The following is a 14,399-nucleotide window of genomic DNA, read 5'->3' on the forward strand; positions in this document are numbered from 1 at the left end:
AACACAGAAGCCACCGCACAACAAGGAGCAAAGTAATGATGCTGACAGACAAAAGAAACAAGGGTCTAGGGGTAGGGAACTCCTGGCAATGAAACAAGGCATATATCCAAGCAATCTGGTCTGCCATGGACATCGCAGGATGAGCTGTACAATGCAAACAATGACTTTTCGGTGCCCTCCATGTCAGATGGCAGACAAGGTTCTTTGGGTAAACCCGGTATCTTTTATTAGACCAACCTACACCCTGATCCATGCCATTCAGCAACCTCCCCTGCAGAAAGCCTGCTAGAATGGAGAACAGTGCGATGAGGGCAAGGGTTAGCATCATGCTGGGCCAGCCCTGTCTCACTTAACTTACATGTGCTACGCTGAGAACCACAGGATGCCCGTGAATGCTTTCACCAAGCACCATGCGAATTGGCAGGCCCCCTTCTCTCAGACACAACGATAGGCTCAGATCTGGTCTGCACCGAGTCCAAGAGCAGTTGCATATGCCAACACACCATCGGACTGCAAGCAGCAATACTCCTCACGAGGCAGCCTCCCGCTGCAGCAGACCAAGAGGAGAAGCATCCACGGTTTGCAGAAAACGACTGGTTCAGGTGCCTGGCCCCTGGGTGCCCAGCCTGGGTTTGGGCACCTCAACTACTGAGGTCTCGCACTCTCAAAGCAAATTAGCTCAAGTTACATGCTCAAAACGCCAGGATTTTAGAAAAAGCCCGGACTTTATTCCAACTCATAGGCTTGCAATTCTCTTCTGGACTCACTCCTGGAAGCATGAGATTAGGTAAAGATCTGAGTTTTCACTGAAAAAAATCCATGAATTTTCTAGCTCTTGTGGTTGCAAAGAAACACTCAGAAACAACCCTTCCAGTCCAGATACTGGAGGACAAAAAAAAAAAATGGAGCTACTTTTACTATTGGATAAAACTCACGAGGCTTTTTAACTCCCAGGCTTTTGAATGGCTAGTGCTGAGCAACTTCAGTACATCTTGGCCATATTTATAAAGACACATCCATAAATTCTCACTCTGGCTCAATTCCCTTCCAATAGTGAGCTGCAGACAGGGAGGTACAAACAAAACCAACATCCCAGGTCAGCATAAAATAGTTTTATAAAAGAAAAAAAAAATCTCAAATCCACTGCAATGATTTATCATGTTTGGTGAGTAAAACATGATTAAGTAGCCAGTTAAGTTAAGATGCAATTTGAGGTTTGGAGACCTGAAGCCCGGTGCAACAGCCATTGATGCCATCCATTCATCTCCCCGAAACCTCCTACATATTCATGATCGGTCTCAAGGAACTGTCCAGAGATGCCAATGAAATCCTGTGCAAACTAGACGACAGTCCATCCCTGGTCCCAAGGAGCCGGGAGGAGAGCTGAATGCAACTTTTCCACCTATTGCCAACATGCTGTCTCACATGAGGTGCACGTGGCAGGTTTTTAAGGCAGCATGAAAGCAGTTCAGTCTGACAGCGCCCTCCATAAATGTCTGGCTTTGAACTGATAATTAACCATCCTCCCAGGTTTCTCTCCCTCCCTCCCCCTTTTTAAGATTTTTTCCCTAGATGCACTTTCCAGCTGATCGCTGGAAAGCATCAGAAGTTGCCTTGGTAAAACAAGGCATGAAAGCACAGGGCATACATGTGTGATCAGGCTTGACATGCATGCCCATCAGAACAGGCGACGCGTGTGCAGAACGTGCTAGGGGAAAAAAAATCACCAGGACTCAATCACAATGGAGAGCAAAGTCCTCCTTCCCCTCTCCCCAATGCAAGCTGGAGGCAGAGGATTATTACTGATAAGGGAATTGCACCTCACATCACAACAACACTGGAGAGGGCAGTGCTGGCTAATGGCTAGGGCACGGGACTGGGATTTTGGACACCTGGATCCTATGTCGAGGGCTGCTGCTGGACTCTAAACAAATCTCTTCACTCCCTACTCAGCTGCTCCTCCATGAGCCAGTTTAAGATGAACGGGTAAGGAGCTAGGCACTGCTACCACTAACGGGCAAGCAGCGACAGGCAGGACAGACCAGTTCAGAGGAGGAGGGCGACGTATATTTTATTCTCCAAAAAAACCCAAAAAAACCTGATCTTGTGAAACTGCACAGAGCGCTCAGAGCAAGACATCGTCCTAATGAAATGAGTGGTCACATAAAAGCACTTTAGAAGGATTTTGGAAATAAATCGAAGTCAATTTACACCCCAAAAGGCTTTGGCCGGTTCCTTTCAACCCGCAGCACAGCTCTCAATTTACGGCCAATGTGGGGCTGATTTCCTCCGATGTTCATTATATTCGGACACATTTCAAATGAAAAGGAACTGGTGATTAATGGAAATACCAATATAGGGGAAAAAAGAATTGGAGATCTTGCAATGAACAGAGCTGAACAAGCAAAAGGAAGGAAGAGGCCACAGGAGAGTCTCCCATACCCCTCACTCCCTCCTCATTAGCCACTACACCCCCACGTCTCTCCAGTTGACTTTTACTTTTTAAGTACAATGGCAGGCACCCATCTCGCACTGAAGCAAGGGGGCCAGGAATTAGCTCTGGTGGGCAGTGGTAGCCAACAATATCAAAACTCAATAAATGTTACACTAACCCCAACAGGGCAGAAGGGCCACGTTCTGCCAGAATTTGAGAGCATAAGGGTCATTGTCAGTTCAGACCTTTGCTTGTTCAGAACCAACCACTGGGAGCACAGTCACTGGACCCACTCTCTAGTACAGTTCTGGATGGGCACAATCTTGCTGAGCAACACAGGGTCACTTGAAGTGCCTGGAAAGGCTTTAATTATCACTGTTTATTTTTATTACACTGCCATGTAAAAGCCCTAGTAATGCACCCAGACCACGTTGGCACTGGATTTATGACCCAGATACCTTGTTCTGGATGGACCCATACCCTCAGACCGACCACAACCTTTCCATTCGATAATAGGTGAATTTTGCTGATACACAGTCATAGCAGGTAAAAATAAGGCAAACAATTCTGTATCTACCAGTCCCAGTGTTCACAGAGTCAAGGTACGTCTGGCCAGGACGCGAACTTCACCCTGAGGTTCTCTCTTGAATGTCAGATGTCAGCAGCCTGGAGGTCGGAGGCTGAAGGCCACCCTGCTCCTAGTGGTGGCCCGAGGTTCACCTCTCAGAGACCCTCTGCTGCTCTAAAATCCCTCCTTTTGTATTCTCTCTCTTCTCTGATGACTCTTCATCTTTGAGCATCGTTGATTGGTCTCCCTGTGGCTGTCATACTGTCCACGTTCTGTCCAGTCACCATATTCCTTTGTTTCGCAAACATGTACATATCCTAGTTTGGTTCTTTCCAGTCTTCTCCTAATTTGGTCTGTTCCTCAAAACTAGAAATCTCAAGGGCTCTGCAGCTGGGCACTGTGACCTGGCCAACGTGGCAGAGTCCCTTATCTCATGTTATGGAACAATATGGTACATGTCTTCAATTTCTATGCCTGTGTGTCTGCTTGCCCTGGTCTGTTGTTCTAACGCATATCTACTTTACCTACAAGCCAGTTCCTGAAAGCAAAACTCTACATAGCATTTTCTAGCCATCACACCCCAGTGTGCAAGGTGTTGTACAAACTGCAGAGGCTCTAGCACAGGGCTGTCCAACTGCTAGCTTGCAAAAGGTTAATCTGACCCCCCGCCCCCCCAGCTACCACTCCCCCTGTCCTTCTGACTGCAGCAACAGCTGGGGTCCCCAGGCTTTCCCTCTGACTTCTGCTTCCTGCACCCAGGATTGACATGGTACATGGATGCCTATGGCACAGTGCAGCAGGGCAGCCTGCAGCTGGTGAGTTGCCTGAGTAGTGGAGGGGTGGGGGCAGCCCCCAGGCACTTAGAAGTTAGACAACTCTGCTCTAGAAGAGCAGCACAGTGCTGATGCTCTGGAACTGCTTGTCAATGAGGCTGTAGCAAGAGAAGGTCATTCAGCATGGTCCTGAAGCCCAGCGACAGACATCTGACCCCATCCGAGCTTGTGGGCAGACACAACTAGGCATTCAATACATTACTGCATATTTCTGACTTCAAAAAAAGGACCAGAAAAGGTCCCATGGATCATCCCAACCATTTCCCAGGTCCCACTCTGCCTGCCAATTCACTCCAGCAGGTATTTTATGCAATGTTTAAACATCTCTCATGATGGTCCCCAACACGGGAGATAGTTAAGATCATTCTAATGCTTAATGGTCCTTACTGTTGAGATTGTTTTATCTTCCAACCTATATTTTCCTCCTTTTTTTTCCTTAGTTTCAAGTCATTGCACTTTGTAATGCCATTCTCAATCCCTGAAAATGATCCCTTCCCTTTGCTAGAGATCATTACAATTTCTTTTTGGAGAGAAAATCTCTAGCTTGTTACCCTGATAGGTCTGTGAAAGCACATTCAGATGCATGCGTATTGATCTTCCTATTGCTTCTTAATGCTTTTGTCTCCATGATGGTAGGCATGCATGCCTGAACCTTGCAAAATAGGACCCCCAGCGAGGAAGTGGCTGCAGGATCTGACCCCACAGGTAGGCATGTGTGTATGAATGAGCATTACAGTGCTGTGGCATTTATGCCATCTTGGGGAACAGCAGTGTAAATGCTTCAGTAATTTTGCACACACTCATGGTAAGCAGAGCTACAGTCTCCGAAGAGCCACAATAATGTACTTGGCCACATTTCTCACACCTCAAGATAGGAATTTTAAAATCCATTGTCAGCTGCTTCTCAGTAAGCCGTTCACGTCGATAGACAACTATTTCCAAGGAGAAAAGCTCAGCACCATAGGAGTTAAAGTAATTTTGATGGGATATGGAAAAAACTGGGGGGGGAATCCATACCACCTACATGCAGGTGCTGTAGAATTTGTAGAAAAGGCTTACAGGCCAAATTCTGATCTCCGTTACACTTCATTAAGACCCCAACTCTGTAATCAAGTACAGGCGGAGAAGCGGCTAATTTCATTAGGGCACAAGTGTCTACCCGCCCAGGCAAAACTGCAGCTTTGTGTCCTAGAATCAGGTCACCCTGTTCAAATCACTCCTGGTTTTATGTGCGCGTTACCAAGAGGAAAATCTGGCCCCGAGGGTTTAAGTGAGTTAAACTGCAAAGGGCTCCACAAGCAATAATTGGAGGACAGCTCAATTTACTGAGCTGCAGTAACACTGCACCATGATCTGTGGTTCAGGAGCTGCTGAAGGATGTTGTCAAGTCGTTATTAACTTGAGACCAAAAAAAAAAAAAAAAAAAAAGAGAGAGACCCATCTTCTTTTGAAAACTTTGTTATTCTAACTGGCCGGTGCCATCCATGTCACCCCTTTAAATGAGCGAAGGGAATTATTTAAGGGCTGCCATACCAATTTATTTTCCCCTTGCCATTTCAATACATATATTTTTTAACTTGTATTTAAATGACATGATAGAGGGACTGAGGCTCTGCCTTTGACTTTTACTACTCAACATTGCGAGGAGCAGGGAAACGCAGCTGTTCAGAACGCAGGCCAAGTGCCGCTCTGTCTGTTTTTTTAAAACCTAATTAAAGAGATATAAATTATAAACCAACCTTGTTCGATAGGTGATTAAAGTATGGGTACAATGTAGGACATTTATTATTCCTTAATTATCCCTTATTCTCTGCTCTCTCTTCACTTACACAAGGCTGCCTGATACCAGATTTTCATTCAAGTCTTGCAAAACTGGGCAGATGATTGCCACAGAAATATGGCAGTGCTATAAAAAGCATTTTTAATGAGAGGTGATAAAGAAAACATAAGTAAATAGATTTTATGCTTTGTTTTTCTTCCCTGGCAATATCCCTTATCCTTTTTAAAAAGTAGACCGTCAAGAACAGGCAGTTTGATTTATGGATATGCATATGAATCCTATGTGTTTTAATGGCACACATGCAAACACGCACATCCAAAGCCATTCAAAAGTCCCAGAAGAATACTAGTCAGGATGTTGTTAAAGTTAACCCCTGGAAAAAAAAAATAATGGTCTCACTATAAAATGATTGCCTGAGGAGGCTGCTAAGTTTTAGGGTGCTGCTCCTGCTCTTTTTACTATCAAGAGAGCAACTTGCAGACCTGAAATAATTAAGAACAGAAAACTCAATTATCTAGGAAACCGAGATCTTCAACTATTGCACTAAGCTAAATGGAAAAGCTGCTTGGATGAAAACATCACGAGTCCTGCTGGGTACAAAGGTACCCGGGCCACAGGCAAAGGCATCCATGTGCCCAACAGGGATCTTCTTACCCTGATCCACTCCAGCTTTGCACCAGCCAGCCAGTTTGAAAGCTCCATCGTTCAACTCCGAAAGCTAAGAGGGTAATCGCCTCAATTCTCCTGGCGTTTGTCTACATTTTCTTCTACTGAAGAGAAGGAACAATGTGCACAAGAAAATGCCAAATATATAACAACTCTCTGAGACATCTGTGCAGACAGTCACCGAGCTTTCCTGGGGAACAAGACCTGCTCTTGGCAAGGCGATGATCCCTCTCCACCCCAGCCAGAACCCCACTTTTAACAGTGTGCAAGGAGGGATGGAGCAAACACAAAATCCCCACTTTCATGGCCCCCCAAGGTGCCAAAGGATGAGGAAAGGATCCAGAAAAGCTCCACTGCCATCCCACAGGGAAGACAGCCCATTCTGGCATCAATGCCCACTGCCTGCCTAGTCTCTCCACAGGGCAACTTCGAACACAGCTGCTTTAAAATGCTCAGCGGTTATTACTGACGCCATCAGCCCCACCACCTCGACAGGAGGTATGGGGCATATTTCCAGCCACTTCAGGAAGCAACAGCCTTAGCCCAGGATGCCACAACAGCAGGGAAGACAGGCCATTTCTTGGCAGAGTCCCTTGGGATATGAAAGGCTGAAAGCCCCACTCCCTCCCAGTTTGATAGCAAATGCCCCGAACTGCTGTTTCCCATCTTCTCTATGAAGACCTGGCCCATTATATAGTTAGGAAGCTACATGCTGTTTCCCAGCTGCTAAAGGCTTATCCCCCCCTGCCCAATCTGCTTAAGCTCACCAACGAGATTTGGAAAGGGCAAGACTCCTACACACAGAAAATATTCCCTCTGCAGAAGGGGAAAGCCTTTCCCTGCACCTGCAAAGCTCCAGGGAGTTCAGCCTGTGTTGGAAAGAGTCCAAAAATGCTGGCCCAACAGGGAGAAGGCAGTTTATTCAGCCCCTTACTCCAACACAAGCAACGCCAGCAGGCTCACATTCACACCACCCCCGACTATCACCGGTACCCAAAGATAGAAGCCTATGGATTTGGGAGTCTACATAAAAAGAGGTCCAATTGTTCAGTGACAAGCAAACGCAAGTCCACCAAAGCCGATGTACTCAGCACTTTAAAAAATAATTAAAAAATCAGACCACTTTTTACGTGTGCGTCACAAATGATGGTAAGTTGAACTTTGGGTATGCAGATGGCAAAGCAAACTCAGCACTCTGTGGCAGCCACCTATTAGCAAACCGGAGAGATAAAGAAGAAAGCGAGAGCCATAGGGCTGGGTGGGTCCTCAAGGGTCACCTAGTACTAGCCGAATCCCAAGTGCCAGGCATGCACCATCCAGCCTCTCTGGGGAGATTTCCCAGCTGGTTCCAGTCCTGCTTTTACAGGGAGGAAGTTTTCCTGAGCTCTCATCCGAATCACCGTGCTGCAGTTTAAACCCACTGCCCTGTGTCCTGTCCAGTTGTCCCCCTCTTTAAGGCAGCAATTTTCAAATACCAGAAAAGCTATCCTATCCTTTTCACCTCCTATTTTCCATACTTAGACCTTATTCTCTCTAACTTTCCTCGTGCAGTTTGCAAACTCAGGTAAACATTTAAGTAGTGAAAGGAAATATGTAAAAAGAGCAAAAGAGATAAAAAATGACAGAGGAAAAGCCAAACCAAGATGGACAGCAGAAGAAAACAAAAAGGAGACCATTTACGCCTTACTGATTTATCGACAGGGAAGCAATTTATCCCAACCCAGAACTCCACATCAGAGCATATTTTTGCTCAGGATTTCCATTTCCAAAGATCTTGAATAACTTCCAAATTGCAAGAAATCTCCTGTGGTATTTTTAGATTTCTCTCAAGAGACGTCATGGTCCGGTATCTCCCCCGCTCTCCTAAATGCACATAAAAAAAGTTTTCCCCTCCAAATAAAATCTAGATATTGGCATAAATTACTCCAGGATGCTCCCTCAAGTAATAAACTGCATTTGATGGCAGCTAGGTTGCAAAGCTCTCAAAATGCTTTCAAACATGCAGTGTGCTGACGCAGAAGGACACGGCCCAGTAGTCAGTACTAATGTCAGCTCAGACCACCTTCCTACAGCCTAATGGATGTCTCCAGTTAATATTACTGCTGTAATATTAGCATTACTCACAAATCAATACAAGCCATTGTGTGTGAAGTGCTCGCACTTCAAACACATACCTGCCAAACTGGACTTGCACGGACTGACAGCTGTCCAGGCAAGATGCTACACCAAAATGATACAACCAGCAGCACCCCCACCCCTATCCAGCTGCAAGATCAGGTCAGACATTGTTTCCCCAAAAACCTAATACTGTTGTATTTCACCTCCATGTGCCATTAGATGCAACTTCTCAGAAAGCACCATGGGTCTCCAGAAATTACTGTCCATAACTTGTGTCAAAGCGTGTTTTAAGTAAGTTATTTAAAGCCTTAATTATTGCCAACTTTGCGTGAAATACAGATACAGGTTCTGCAAATGATTTGCAAGTGGGAATCTCAGAACTTTTTTTTTTCCTTTTAATTGACAGATGTATGAAGGGAGAAAAGCAATAAACAGAAGCCTGGAAAACAGCACTTGAATGATGTTTCCCCCATTACAGAGATTTATGCAGATGGTACTAGGAGTAGTGGATGCTCTGAAGTATAATTACTAAAGAGTCATCCAAGATGAACCAGATGCAAGGTATAAGCAGGCAGTCATTACTTTAATTATGATCAAGTTCATGTGCTTTGCCAAATGCAGAATCCACTTTAGATGTGATAAGTCGTAGCTCTGGCAGGTTAAGACACAGGTAGCATTGCCTTCAAACACCCACCCTGTTTCCAGGGACTGATCCAGGCAGTCGACTCTGCAGACAGCCAGGCAAAGGGCTGCTTGCTCCATTTGTACAACAGGAAGATAGAAGAGAGGCAGGAGAGGAGGAGAAGGGGAGATTTAGGGCAGAGGAACTCAGGGAGCATCACAGACCTGCACTTCACTTACTGCTTGCTTCGTTTATTAAACATCTCAAATCCCAGGAAGTGGGGGGGGGAGCAGCTGCAATTGCAGTGGGCTGGGAAGCTCTTTACCGGGGCTGGGTCCTCAGGCAGAAAACAGATTTCTTTCAAAGCCACAGTGCAGTAATAGATAGGGGCCACTCCACTTACGTCCCTAAAACTGGTTTGGGCTACCGAGCTAAGGAAACCAGTCTGCCTCTGGTATGCTGATGTCAGCACTGGTTTGGTGGGGAAGTACTCCCCGCTTCCCCATCAGCATCCCCAGGAGCTGGAGGACTTGCAACAGGCACGCCAGCGGCCTTCGCTCCTAGGGCCAGTCGAGGCACCCCCCAAAGCAGCCAAGTCACCACAAACGGGTGAACCGGCTGGTGGCACTGATGCTGCCGTCTCGCTCAGACACACACCAGCCGCTGCAACACCTCACAAGGCCAAGTGCCATTTCCAGAAACTGCAGCTTGGCGTTTGTAGCAGAAACTTGTTTTAAGTAAATTTTTTTTTTTTTTGAAGCAAAAGCTCAACTCCCATTTTGTCTTCCGGAAGGAGGCTGCCTTAACAGAGGCACATGGCATCTGGCACCAGATCAAGATGAAACAGTGCCATCAGGTGCTAGGACTAATGCAGCCATTGTCAGAAGGAAGTCCCGTTCCCCCCCCAGATGCACGCGTGTCCCCGTTCCCGCAGCGCTCAAACGAGTGTGCGTGTAGGCAGGCTACCCTTAGCCCTTTGCAGCCAGCTTTCGCAAGGGAAGCTGCTTTCTGGCAACCTGCCACCACTGACTTCAGGCAGCGTGTAATTACAAGCATCGATCTCCAGTTTGCAATGAGTGCCCTGCAGGTGGATCCCTTTGTCTGCACAGCGCTAGGAGATCCACCCACAGAGAGCTCATGCTTTTCAAGTATGCTCCAGGGCCCAGAGCCGCAGATCTCACTGGTCATGCGGGGTAGAGAGACTCGACTTCCCTGCATGCTTCTAGCTGCCACAACCTCCCCTATAGTGCCTTTCTGCTCAGCTCTCTTAACTCATTTCAGCACCCCCAAGAGAGCCAGCTGGATTCACAAACCCCTGCACATGAACCAAAAAATACAAACAGAGCGGCTTTCAGTGCCAGCTCCAGCCAAACGAGGGTGGCTCTTGACCTGCAACACAACAAGAGGTCTTCAATTTGTGGATGCTCTCATAAAAGGAAAAAAAAAAAGTGAAAATATGCTAGTTCCACAGCTGTTTCATAGTTTCTAGGGTCAGGAGGGACCTGAACAGATCATCAAGTCCAACCCCCTGCCCTGGGCAGGAACGAGTGCTGGGATCATAATACCCCACGGGGACATCCACAGGACAGGGCCAAGGCTGGGGGAACAGGAAAGGGAAGAGAAAGAAAAAGCGTCTTTGCCCCGTTGCATTCTCTGCACGGGAAGCCAACAAGGAAGCTGCTACAAAACAATACATCAGGTCCTGCATCAGTCAAGCCGTACTCTGCTCTGCATACATTGCCCGCTTCCTGCCCTAAGGGGTTGCAAACAAGCGCAGGTAAAGTGATTTTTGCACCTCTGGGCTCTCCAGAGCTGTGGCACTCTCAATGACAGGCTCTACGGAAACAGCAGGCTGTTGCTATCCATCTCATCCTGCCTCCTCCTCTGGCTGTCCTGACGGCTTGATTGGGAAACCGTCAGAGCTGAGTGCTGTGCATCTCGCCGGGGCCTCCAAGACCAAGACAGGAGCCCCCCCCGAGCACTGCCGCAATACCAACACTCAGCTTCATCGTTCGTGCTTCAGCGGGATCGGGCACGCAACTCCCCGCGTGGGAAACTTGCTGTGCTGCAACGCCACGGAGACGAAAAGCCGGGCAGGCCGCAGGGAAGTTAAACAGATCTCAACAGCAGGAAGTTGTTCAAAAGGAAAAAGATGGGAGAAATTCCTGTCAACTCTTATCCGGCCAGAAAAGCCAACGGGATCTTTGCACCTGTGGCAGCCTGTCAATGCCTACACAATTTTGCACGTCTAAACATACTAAACATACAGTTTACTCCAGAGATTGTAACTCTGCTTCCTTGTCTACAAAGGTCTGACCTGTCGTGGCACAGCAAAGGTGTGCCACTGGGCTAGCACCGAGGCAGTTGTGCGCCACTTCATTTAGGCATTAAAATACACAAGGAGCTGGAGATAATTAAGGCCTTTACTTTGATCTTGCACAGCTGGATAGGCTATACTACACAGCAAAAATCCTGAGCCGAGTCTGCAGGGATGACTCGCAGCAGCCACTTGCCAAGTCACTACGCGCGGGGTTAGGTTTAAGCTGCTCCTGACAGACGTGCCCGTAGTCCAGCTCCTGCCTTCAGAGTTAGCCAGGTACCGAGCGCCCGTGCTGAGCCGGTGCTGCTGAAATCAGCAGCCAAGCTCTGCCAGCAGGTCTCGGTTCAAGGCTCGCTTTCCTCGCAGCTCCGTCTTCACATAGTCCACGCATCAGGAATAGCCAGGCCACCTTACAATGAAACACCTGGTCAACCGGGATTGGTTTTTCCAGACCAGAAGTGGACCCTGAGCTCTGCCTGCCACTGAAGGGAAGGATGGACTGGAGTAATCTTCTTAACCCTTAAGGGAATTAAAACTCCCGGGTGCCACATGCATCCCCCTCCACCCGGGCAGTTTGGACCGGACTCAGGCTCTCGGACAAGAGAGGCTTGCACCAGCTGCGGGCACAAGGCAGACTCGGCCCCTCCCAAACGCACCCGGGGGCGCGCGACACCCGCAGCGTCCGCCTGAACAGGGGCGCGTGCGCCTGAAACCTGGCAAAGAACAATCTTGCCAACTACATAGTTGGTCTAATATAAGATACCACATCACATCCACCCCCAGAACCTCATTACCTCCAGGGGACAAAGATCCCCCGGGCCCTAGCAGGGGGCCAGCTCCGATCTCCTCCACCCCCAGTTAGGATGGCTGGCACTATCGGCTGCGTGTGCGGGGCTCGCCTCTGCCCAAGAGGGCACCAGCTCTCCGCACCCAGCCCCAGCCCCAGCCCGCGGCTCTCCGGGAACGAAGGGAAAGTAGGCAAGCAGGCAGGGGGAAGCCAGCAGGCAAGCGAGCAGGAAAGTAAGCAGGCAGGCAAGCAGGAAAGTAAGCAGGCAGGCAGGCAGGCAAGCAGGACAGGCAGCGGGCAGGGTTGCTCGCCGGCTCCCGCCGCCCCTTACCGCTGAGGGGGCCGTCGGGCAGGCCGCGGGCGCCGGGCTGCAGTGCCTGGAAGGCGGCGCGCACCGGGGCGCAGGGCTGGGCGCAGAGCCGGGCGCACAGCACCGCCGCCAGCAGCGCGCGCAGCGCCCCCGCGCCCATCCTGCGCCCGCGCCCGCCGCCGCCGACTGCCGCCCGCCGCCGCCCGCCAACTTCCCCGGCGCCCGCGCCTCCTCCCCGCGCCCATTGGCTCGGCCGCGGCTCCACCTGCCGCCGCCGCCGCCGCCGCCGCGCCGCGCCGCGCCTCACCTCAGCGGCCCCGGCCAACGGCCAACGGCCAACGGCCCGGCCTCCGGCAGCGGGGCTGCCGCTCGCCCCGTGAGGCGGCGCGAGCCCGGCCCTCCCCGCAGAAATCAGCCACGTCCTAAAGAAGCGGGGCTGGGGAGCTCCCCTCCGGTGGTGGGACCAGCCCACTCCCAGCCGGCCCGGACACGGCCGTCATCGCAGAAATCACTGAAGTCCTAAAACAGAAGTGGGACTGCAGAAGTCACAGCAGTCCAGTGACATGCGATCAGCCCCATCCCACATGCACCCATCATCACAGAAATCAACTGAAGTCCTACAAAACGTGGGGCTGGAGGGGACTGCAGAGGCCACAGCGAGTCCGATGGGGGATGGGATGCAGCCGTCATCCTAGAAGTCACTGAAGTCCTAAAGAAGTGGGACCGGGAGGGGCATTGCAAGCCCTGCCTGAGGCAAGCGGTGGCTCAGACCCAGTGTAACTCCTGTTCGGCCCCTCGCGGGCGAAGGCACGGCGCAGTGCTGCGCCGTCTGTCACCCGTACTGGGGCGGAGGGTGCACCCCTGCCCGATGCCCTGCAAGTCTTGTCATTAGCTTCCCAGGGCCCAGCTTCCAGCGGGAAGATCTCTGCTACACGCCGACTTCATGGAAATGGGGGATTCCTCCCCCGCTAGCTCCTGTGGCCTTTGGTTAAGGGCAAGCGAGATCTGGGGGCATCCAAACCCCAACCCTCCCGGCTTGGGCCTGCACACAGGATGCCGGCCAATGGAGCCGGGAGCATCTGAAGCCCGGAGCATCCTTGCCAGTTGTAGAGCCACATATGGTGTTTAAACAATGGTGTTAAAGGATTTGGAACTGATTTGGCTCATTTGACCTGGAATATGAAAAGTTCTCCCCCCCCAAAAAAATTCCCCAACAAATCCAGAAACAGGTTTACATAAATGCTTCAATAAACGAAGTTTACGTAAACACATAATAGCCAGGACCCAGTGCACACCGAACACAGAGGGCAGGAGCAGCACTCAGGACTTGGGCACTGTACAGGACAACTATTTCTAATCCCCTGATCGCTCTTGCGTAAGCAGAGCTTGTATTATTTTTAAGGCTGTTTCTGTGACTGCCGCAAACAAAGAGCCTGCAATGAATACCGACATGAGAATCCAGCTTGCACACGTGTGCGTGAATAACCCGCGTGTCTAAATGACCAGGTAGAGTGCCTGGGCACTGCTGCGACTGGGTGTTTAAGTGCAGCAACTGCACATGCACAAAGCGTGTCCACGTGCAGCATCTGGATCCAGCATCTTATACTACAGAAGGAATGATGTGGATAATTCCCCCGGAGTAGAAGGTAAAATTAGGAGTCATAACGGACCGAGAACCAGCTGAGGCAGGGAGGGGGACATTACTCTTCCCTGTAACCTGCAGAGCAGAGAACAGAATTTGAAGGATAAGTACCCCGTGTTCGCACCGCCATGCGCATCTCGCCAATCAGGCTTTGCTCTCTGTCGTTCCAGAAATAAACAAATCTTTTCCTTGCTTCTTCCTCTCTTTTGAAGCCCTCGGGACCTCCTTAGTTGCTGTCTCCTACTTGATTTGCATACAGATAGTAAGGGCATGCACGTGTGTGCACGCACGCACGCTGTTCCTTTGGCACATCACCTTT

General features: G+C 49.7%; 1 protein-coding gene across 2 annotated transcripts in view; it reads right to left on the minus strand.

Moving 5' to 3' along the window:
• Positions 1 to 12,999, minus strand: part of GPC3 (glypican 3) — a 211,293-nt gene extending 198,294 nt beyond the window's left edge. The window contains exon 1 of one of the 2 annotated variants that reach the window (XM_090061611.1): positions 12,746 to 12,999. Coding sequence is in view for 1 of the 2 variants with exons in the window: in XM_090061610.1 (XP_089917736.1) it covers positions 12,460 to 12,598 (139 nt within the window). In the remaining variant the exon portion in view is untranslated. Of the gene's footprint in view, positions 1 to 12,459; positions 12,666 to 12,745 lie in introns of those variants that run through there. The other variant, XM_090061610.1, reaches the window with a different exon arrangement.
• Between the last annotated feature and the right edge of the window lie 1,400 nt (positions 13,000 to 14,399).

The sequence above is a fragment of the Crocodylus siamensis genome, chromosome 8 (assembly GCF_052110815.1).
Source record: "Crocodylus siamensis isolate JL-2025a chromosome 8, ASM5211081v1, whole genome shotgun sequence".
In the NCBI taxonomy this organism is placed as follows: Eukaryota; Metazoa; Chordata; order Crocodylia; family Crocodylidae; genus Crocodylus; species Crocodylus siamensis.